Source organism: Ranitomeya variabilis, chromosome 2 (genome assembly GCF_051348905.1).
Source record: "Ranitomeya variabilis isolate aRanVar5 chromosome 2, aRanVar5.hap1, whole genome shotgun sequence".
Classification (NCBI taxonomy): domain Eukaryota; kingdom Metazoa; phylum Chordata; class Amphibia; order Anura; family Dendrobatidae; genus Ranitomeya; species Ranitomeya variabilis.
In genome coordinates, this window is record NC_135233.1 from 391,938,972 (window position 1) to 391,948,646 (window position 9,675).

At 47.5% G+C, this 9,675-nt stretch overlaps 1 protein-coding gene across 1 annotated transcript in view; it reads left to right on the plus strand.

Moving 5' to 3' along the window:
• Nucleotides 1-7,210, plus strand: part of DACH2 (dachshund family transcription factor 2) — a 386,452-nt gene extending 379,242 nt beyond the window's left edge. Inside the window, exon 12 of the mRNA XM_077286495.1 lies at nucleotides 6,413-7,210. Within this exon, the coding sequence (XP_077142610.1) occupies nucleotides 6,413-6,450 (38 nt within the window). The 3' untranslated portion in view covers nucleotides 6,451-7,210. The remainder of the gene's footprint in view (nucleotides 1-6,412) is intronic.
• Nucleotides 7,211-9,675: the final 2,465 nt, after the last annotated feature.

The following is a 9,675-nucleotide window of genomic DNA, read 5'->3' on the forward strand; positions in this document are numbered from 1 at the left end:
GGCCCAAAAGAAACTTCGTCAGACGAATAATAATTGCAGGTCTCAGAATTTTTTTCACTACTAAATTATATATATAAAAAAAAAGGATCCAAGTTTCTGACGGCAGAATCGCGCCGACCTGGAGAATAAAAAAAATCGTGTAACTGAAAGCTGCAACTTGTCTCCCAATAATGTGCCCTCAGGTAATGTTATGGCTCTTGGGAAATGGAGAGTAAAAAAAGTAAATGTGCAAAAATGAAACTTTGGCTTAATGAAGATTGGATACAATTGTAACAAACCCTCAGCTGGATTAGAGGCGTGCAGATTTTCAGCCATGAGAGGAAGCTGAGATTTGGAAAGGACTGAGCGTCCGGTGAGAAGCGGGGACCCCCGGACCCCTCACTGGATCGATGCCGTGTCTCTATGTGAAGCTGCGATGACACATTGCACCAGCAGCTCAGCATTGAGATTGATGGCGCTCGGATTCTCCATCTTCTCTCTTTCTGCAGCGCGCGGTGATTTAGCTGCGTCTTCGGCTATAAACTCTGCGTCCTGAGGGACAATTCCTATTATTGAAGGATTTTCAGCTCTCGGAGAATTTGTGAGATCTTTTCTTGGAGTAAAATCCTTCCCAGATACGTTGCTTAATAAGCCAGCCATGCGTCTCGGCGGCAGCGGCGGCTGTAAAGCGGGCGAGCGGGCACCCGGGGGCCATCAGCACATTTTACGGTTACACAATATCATTTATACTGGTTTTATATAGTGGATATTGCCCCCCGAGAGCCGGATTAAGCGTCCTCCTAAATCTCCCGTTTTGCTCACCTTTGTATAATGCGCCTTTAATGGAACGAAACCCGCGGAAATGAATATTTGATTAGAGCAAAAAACCCAATAAAGGCGGCAGTTACTGCGCAGAGACGCGGACAAAGCTCCGCACGCACAGCGCCGGAATGCCGTAAAGCTGCCGATCGGGTAAGTGGTCTCCTGTGTGGAGGATTTAGGCTGCGAGTGCCTGGTATCCGGACGAGGGGCACCGCACCCACCCGCAGCAACCAGAAAACGTGCGCTGCCATCACTGGATCCTTCCCACACTGACAGGTATATGGTGGAAGGAGCACAGCAGCACAGAGTGTTTCAGGAGTGTGCTCATCTTAGGGGAGGTCATGTGCAGGTTCTCGGCAGCACAGAGTGTTTCAGAAGTGTGCTCATCTTAGGGGAGGTCATGTGCAGGTTCTTGGCAGCACAGAGTGTTTCAGAAGTGTGCTCATCTTAGGGGAGGTCATGTGCAGGTTCTCGGCAGCACAGAGTGTTTCAGAAGTGTGCTCATCTTAGGGGAGGTCATGTGCAGGTTCTCGGCAGCACAGAGCGTTTCAGGAGTGTGCTCATCTTAGGGGAGGTCATGTGCAGGTTCTCGGCAGCACAGAGTGTTTCAGAAGTGTGCTCATCTTAGGGGAGGTCATGTGCAGGTTCTCGGCAGCACAGAGCGTTTCAGGAGTGTGCTCATCTTAGGGGAGGTCATGTGCAGGTTCTCGGCAGCACAGAGTGTTTCAGGAGTGTGCTCATCTTATGGAAGGTAATGTGCAGGTTCTCAGCAGCACAGAGTGTTTAAGAAGAGAAGACTGATGTGTTTTTAGGGTCTGTGCACACGTTGCAGATTTGTCGCATTTTTTTCTGCTCAGATTTGTGAGTAAACCTGACGGGATTCCTGTTGTAGCAGAGTGAGAATCCTGAGGTCTCGTGCACACGGTGCAGATTTAGATCTGTAGCGTCGATTCTTTCAGCATTTTTGCTGCAGGTTTCACCCATAATAACGAGTGTGGAAAAATCTGCACCAAATTCACATGTGAATAGTGCAGCAAAAACCATGAGTATTGTACGCAGCGAGAGATGCAGACATGTCGGCACCAAATATTTAACGACTGCAGCGGCCCTAAGAGGTCACTGGCTGTGGTTACAGAGGAGCGCAGAGTATTTCAGGACCTACTTAGTCACCCCCTGCGCCCGCCGTGCGGTGATTCTGCCTCGCGCAGCAGATGTCGGTGCAGAATGTGGAAATCAGGTGATGTCTCCACATGTAAACCCTAAATAATGAATTATTTCCACTTTTTCCCATCTTTTCCTTATAAATTATAGAGAAATGTCAGCGCTTTGTTTACTCCTCTGATAAATTAATGATTCTCTGTGATCGTTACTTTATTATTTAGGATTTCATGTTGTCATTTTCACATAAAGTATTAATCAGCAATGACTTCTGTGGGGGAGCGGCGCCCTAATATCAGGGTGTATAACTGCAGCGGGCGCAAAGGGGCGAATCCAGGGGGACAACACCCCGACCTAATGTCCCCCACTGTAGACACCCCGGCCTAATGTCCCCCACTGTACTCACCCCGGCCTAATGTCCCCCACTGTACTCACCCCGGCCTAATATCCCCCACTGTACTCACCTGGGCCTAATGTCCCCCACTGTACTCACCCGGGCCTTATGTCCCCCACTGTACTCACCCAGGCCTAATGTCCCCCACTGCATTCACCCCGGCCTAATGTCCCCCACTGCAGTCACCCCGGCCTAATGTCCCCCACTGTACTCACCCCGGCCTAATGTCCCCCACTGCAGTCACCCCAGCCTAATGTCCCCCACTGTACTCACCCCGGCCTAATGTCCCCCACTGTACTCACCCCGGCCTAATGTCCCCCACTGTACTCACCCCGGCCTAATGTCCCCCACTGTACTCACCCAGGCTTAATGTCCCCCACTGCAGTCACTCCGGCCTAATGTCCCCCACTGTACTCACCCCGGCCTAATGTCCCCCACTGTACTCACCCCGGCCTAATGTCCCCCACTGTACTCACCCTGACCTAATATCCCCCACTGCAGTCACCCCGGCCTAATGTCCCCCACTGTACTCACCCCGGCCTAATGTCCCCCAGTGTACTCACCCGGGCCTAATGTCCCCCACTGCAGTCACCCCTGAACGTTAATTTCCCCCACTGTAGTCACCCCTGAACATTAATGTCCCCCACTGTAGTCACCCCTGAACGTTAATTTCCCCCACTGTAGTCACCCCTGAACGTTAATTTCCCCCATTGTAGTAACCCCTGAACATTAATGTCCTCCACTGTAGTCACCCCTGAATGTTAATGTCCCCCACTGTAGTCAACCCTGAATATTAATTTCCCCCACTGTAGTCACCCCTGAACGTTAATGTCCCCCACTGTACTCACCCCTGAATGTTAATGTCCCCCACTGTAGTCACCCCTGAACGTTAATGTCCCCCACTGTACTCACCCCTGAACGTTAATGTCCCCCACTGTACTCACCCCTGAACATTAATGTTCCCCACTGTAGTCACCCCTGAACGTTAATGTCCCCCACTGTAGTCACCCCTGAACATTAATGTTCCCCACTGTAGTCACCCCTGAACGTTATGGCTGCATTCACATGCCACAAACGCATTTTTTTTGCAACAAAAACTAATGTTGCCAAAATTGCAGAAATGCAGCGTGAGAGGTGAGTGGTCTCCACCCAAAACTGAGGGGTGATCTGATGTCGTTTTCCAGAGCCGCGCAGGATCACAGGGGCAGATACAAATTGTAACACATAGATGCTGACAGCTGAGGCGCTTGTTACAATATGTCCAGCTCACACAGCTCTCTACAGGTGCAGACGTGTCTATCCGGAGTCAGATCCCAATCCTCGGATGTAAGCAGCTGATTCTGAATGTAGAAAGCAGAACAATGAGAATGTGTCCACACACTGCACCAGCTGGGAGTGCAGGGGGATGTCAGCTCTGAAGGATCCAGAATGCAGCTGTGGACAATAGCAGAGAAATCTGGTGATGACTTTGACTGCGTATAATGCAGCCAGACTGTGCACTGTAGCGGGCGCATACATCAGCTTGTCGTACACCCTGTGTGCACAGGTTTTGCTGCTGCTAATTAGCGGTTTCCTGCCCCTAATGAAGCGAGCGGCCGGCTCCGGATTAACATGCAGCCTCTGCGCTCCTTTGTTTGTGCTTCCAGATGTTTTGGCTTTTTCTACGACTCGACTCCTGACAGCTCGAGGTAAATGATAAATCACCGATATTACCACGAAATGCAACCTGAAATTAGAACGTGGCAGCGACTGAAAGTGTCCGAAGGGTCCGCGTCACCTGGGGGGGCAGTCCGCAGCGCTGGGGACCACATACCCTCGCTGCACGGCATTATTAACCCTGACAACACCAGAGATTTAGGATCACTTCCCCTTTAATGTGTCCTGATAACAGGGAGCAGTAGATTGCATGAGGAAGCACAGAGAATGGCATGGATGTTCATATACAGGATATTTTCGCACACTCTGATCATGTGATGCTACAGATCTGCTGACATTAGCCAATAAGTCTCCCAAAAAAAGTTTGAGACTTGAATATAAATGACCCTTCATTAAGATTAGTTACTGAGGGCAGGACGGTGTCACCGGTAATGATTTCAGAGTGGCGTCACCGGCGCTGATCAGCTGATTGTAGGACGGCATCAACGGTAATGATCAGCTGATTGTAGGACGGCATCACTGGTGCTGATTTCAGAATGGCGTCACTGGCGCTGATCAGCTGATTGTAGATTGGCGTCACCGGCGCTGATCAGCTGATTGTAGGACGGCATCACCAGTGCTGATCAGCTGATTGTAGAATGGCGTCACCGGCGCTGATTTCAGAATGGCGTATCCGGTGCTGATCAGCTGATTGTCGTCACCGGCACTGATCAACTGATTGTAGAGTGGTGTCACCGGCGCTGATTTCAGAATGGTGTCACAGCCGCTTATCAGGTGATTGTAGAATATCATCACCGGCGCTGATTTTAGAATGATTATCTACTGATGAATGATCAACTGATTGAAGGACGGCGTCACCAGTGATAATCCGCTGATTGTAGAATGGCGTCACTGTCTCCGAGCAACTGATTGTGGAATGGCGTCACCGATTGTACATCAACTGTGTGTTCGGCGTGTGTGTGTGTATGATGGTCGTGTGTGTACAGTATGTCTGTGTACGGCGTGTGTGTATACAGCGTGTATGTGTGTACGGCAGGTCTAGGACATTTACAGTACGAGTATTTGTGTGCAGTTGTGCCTGTATGTCGCTGTTGGACACCTCTGAGTAGGTTTGTGTAGTACTTGCAAAATACGTATAAACAGGTGTGTATCTGTATTTTTGTATAGTAGGTGTAAGACATGTTTGTGTGTGTACTTGTATGTTGTATAAGTGTAGGACTTTTATGAACAGATGTTTACCTGTATTTCTACAGAGTAGGGTAAGACGTATCTGAGGGTGTGTACCTGTATTATGTGCAGTAGGTGCAGGTCACGTATGAGCAGGTGTGCCTGTTATTTTTGTACAATAGGTGTAGGACACGTATGAGCAAGTGTGCCTGTTTTTGTACAATAGGTGTAGGACATGTATGAGCAGGTGTGCCTGTTATTTTTGTACAATAGGTGTAGGACACGTATGAGCGGGTGTGCCTGTTATTTTTGTACAATAGGTGTAGGACATGTATGAGCAGGTGTGCCTGTTATTTTTGTACAATAGGTGTAGGACACGTATGAGCGGGTGTGCCTGTTATTTTTGTACAATAGGTGTAGGACACGTATGAGCAGGTGTGCCTGTTATTTTTGTACAATAGGTGTAGGACATGTATGAGTGCGAGTACCTGTGTGAGCGGGATTGTGTCTCTCTGTAGGTATGTGAGCAGGCAGCGTGAAGTTGTGTGATTCATGTTGCCTGACTGTACAGTAATTGTGTAGTGATGAGTAGCGCAGTGTCCCTGAATATTGCATGACCCGAGGCCAGAGCCGATGCTGCGCCTGCATGTGAAATATTTAATTCCCCCTCACAATGGATTTACGGAGGACGCCCTGCTTCTTACTGCTGGAGTGTTGCACCCAGCACCGAACATTAACCCGTCAGTGACAGGAGTCAGGATGTGATTTGTAATTTATGTTCTTCCCCGTTATTATTTGTGTCCACCCTCTTTGTTCTTGGCGTAAGATGGTGACACACACATCTTCAAATGCCACATCCATCAACACAGTATCACCCCAGAAAGAACGGAGAGCGGCGAAGTGGCGCAGGATGAAGGGGACGAAGTGGCGCAGGCTGCAGGGGAAGGGGCGTAGACTGCAGTGGCGAAGTGGCGCAGACTGCAGGGACAAAGTGGCACAAACGGCAGGGGTGAAAGGGGAGCAGATTGAAGGGGCGCAGGCTGCAGGGGCGAAGGGGCGCAGACTGCAGGGGAAAAATGCAACATAAAAGAGAAGTAGACATGATCACAAATCTGCCGTCAACCCCTGCAGCGAATGTCACTACAAATATTGACAAATGTCGTCTTTATTGGAAATCTTGCTGAAATCACTTTGGTAAAAATGTAAATTTAAAGACATGTATTTTTCTGTTTTCAGAAAACAGGACATATATAAAGCCTCCGCTCATGTACTGAGGGAGAGGACGCCATCTGGCGAGCACGCGGTCCACGGGAGGAATCTATTCCACCTTTCGCTGCCTTTGATATGAAAGGAAAGATGGTGAAAAACAAAAAGCATGAACGACGGAAGGACTTTTCTGAGCGGTTCCCGCAGTTGCTGCATCAACAACTGCTGCGGCAACGTGACGACACGGAGAGATTCCCGCGAGGCTTCCACACACGATGGCGACAGATCCAAACATTGGAAGCAAAAGAAACATTGTAGACATATTTAAAAGTCACTCCCTCCCCATCCGACCTCTGTCATTATTTATATTTCTTTTTTTATGTTTTAGTTTATTTTTCATTTTCTTTTTTTTTTTTTTTTTTTTTTTACTACGGCACAGAAATGATGGGGTCTTCATCCCAATTTTTTGGGCTCGCCCAAGGTCTGGATTTGGGATCCCACCGATCACAGAACAATATTGTTGTGTTTATGAGCGGAGCCTCGTGTATCGGACGTTCAGCAGAGATGACATTTTGGACAGAATTGTGTGTAAATTTTTTATTTTTTTTTTTAAAAAGAGAAAAACAAAATACTGTAAAAACTTTAAAAAAGGAGATGAACGGAGCCATCATGGCGATGGGAGGAGTGCTTGTCCTGCTGGGAGCTCCGGGGAGCGATGGATGAAGGAAACGTTGCAGTCCGGTTTCTCTGTTGTACTATATTAAGTTAAAGTATAACTTTGTTAAGATGTTCTTGCTAAGATTCAGTATTAAAACTTTTTTTGTTTGACTTTTGAAATCTGATGGTAATTTAATGAAGGATTGGGCATTGAACCGGCGTGTGATCGATGGCACCTGGATAGAAACGCGTCAGTCTTGCAATCCGGGCTGCACAGAAGCAAGAAGGAGAATAATGGATCACAGGAAAGATGGAGTTTTTCTTTAAAAGTGTTTTAGGTGTAACATCTAATACGTTTCTAAAACAGAAAAGCTGATAAAAAAATGATTCATTGCGTTATATAAGATGCATTCAAGTCCTGAATTCTCAGCTGGTCTATATATATACAGTGGGGAAAATAAGTTCCGTATTTGATACACTGCCAATTTTGCAAGTTTTCCCACCTACAAAGAATGGAGAGGTCTGTAATTTTTTCGTAGGTGCACTTCACCTGGGAGAGACAGAATCTAACAATAAAATCCAGAAAATCACATTGTAGGATTGTTACATAATTAATTTGCATTTTATTACATGAAATAAGTATTTGATACAATAGAAAAACAGATCCTAATATTTGGTCCAGAAACCTTTGTTTGCCGTTACAGAGGTCAGACGTTTCCTGTAGTTCTTGACCAGGTTTGCACACACTGCAGCAGGGATTTTGGCCCCCTCCTCCATACAGATCTTCTCCAGATCTTTCAGGTTTCGGGGCTGTCGCTGGGTAACAATGAGTTTCAAAGATTTTCTATTGGATTAGATCTGGAGACTGGCTAGGCCACTCTAGGACCATGAAATGCTTCTTACGGAGCCGCTCCTTAGTTGTCCTGGCTGTGTGTTTTGGGTCATTGTCATGCTGGAAGACCCAGCCACGACCCATCTTCAATACTCTTACTGAGGGAAGGAGGTTGTTGGTCCAAATCTCGCGATACATGACCCCATCCTTCCTCCCCTCAATATGGTGCAGTCGTCCTGTCCCCTTTGCAGAAAAGCAACCCTAAAGTATGATGTTTCCCCCACCATGCTTCATGGTTGGGACAGTGTTCTTGGGGTTGTACTCCATCCTTCTTCCTCCAAACAACTTAAGTTGATAATAAAAAGTTCTATTTTGGTCTCATCTGACCACATGACCTTCTCCCATGTCTCCTCTGGATCATCCAGATGGTCATTGGTGAACTTCTAATGGTCCTGGACATGCTGATGTGAGCAGTGGGACCTTGCGTGCCCCTGCAGGATTTTAATCCATGACAGTGTAGTGTGTTACTAATGGCAATGTTTGATACTGTGGTCCCAGCTCTCTTCAGGTCACTCACCATGTCCAGTTGTGTAGTTCTGGGCTGATTCCTGATCTTTCTCTGAATCATCCTTACCCCAAGGCGAGATCTTACATGGAGCCCCAGACCAAGGAAGATTGACAGCCATCTTGTCTTTCTTCCATTTTCTAATAATTGTGCCAACAGTTGTTGCCTTCTCACCAAGCTGCTTGTCTATTGTCCTGTAACCCATCCCAGCCTTGTGCAGGTCTACAATTGTGTCCCTGGTGTCCTTAGACTACTCTTTGGTGTTGGCCATGGTGGAGTGTTATTGAGTGTGTGGACGGGAGTCTTTTTATACAGGTAACGAGGTCAAACAGGAGCAATTAATCCAGGTAATGAGTGCAGAGTAGGAGGCTTCTTAAAGAAAAACTAACAGGTCTGTGAGAGCCAGAATTCTTGCTGGTTGGTCGGTGATCAAATACTTATTTCATGCAATAAGATGCAAATTAATCAAGTAAAAACTATACAATGTGATTTTCTGGTTTTTATTTTTAGATTCTGTCTCTCACAGGTGAAGTGTACCTACGATAAAAGTTACAGACCTCTCCATTCTTTGTAGGTGGGAAACTTGCAAAATCTGCAGCGTATCAAATACTTATTTTTCCCTCTGTATATAAGGCCAGTTTCACACGTCAGTGGCTCCGGTACGTGAGGTGACAGTTTCCTCACGTACCGGAGCCACTGACACACGTAGACACATTGAAATCAATGCATCTGTGCAGATGTCATTGATTTTTGCGGACCGTGTCTCCGTGTGCCAAACACGGAGACATGTCAGTGTTCGTGGGAGCGCACGTATTACACGGACCCATTAAAGTCAATGGGTCCGTGAAAAACACGTAACGCACACGGATGTTTTCCGTGTGCAGTCCGTGTGCCATGCTGGAGACCGCGCTTACAGTAAGCGCTGTCCCCCCAGCATGGTGCTGAAGCCGCCATTCATCCGTTCTCTCCAGCGCTCGCTGGGGAGAAGGGATGAAAAATCTTTTTTTTTTTTTTTTTTTTTTGTGTTTAAAATAAACTTTAGGGCATCCTCCCCCCTCCCACCCCCTGTGCGCCCGGCCGCCGGCATTAAAATACTCACCCGCCTCCCTCGACGCTTGCTCTCCGCCCCGCAGCTTCTCCTGTATGAGCGGTCACGTGGTGCCGCCCATTACAGTGATGAATATGCGGCTCCACCCCTATGGGAGGTGGAGCCGCATATTCATCAACTGTAATGGGCGG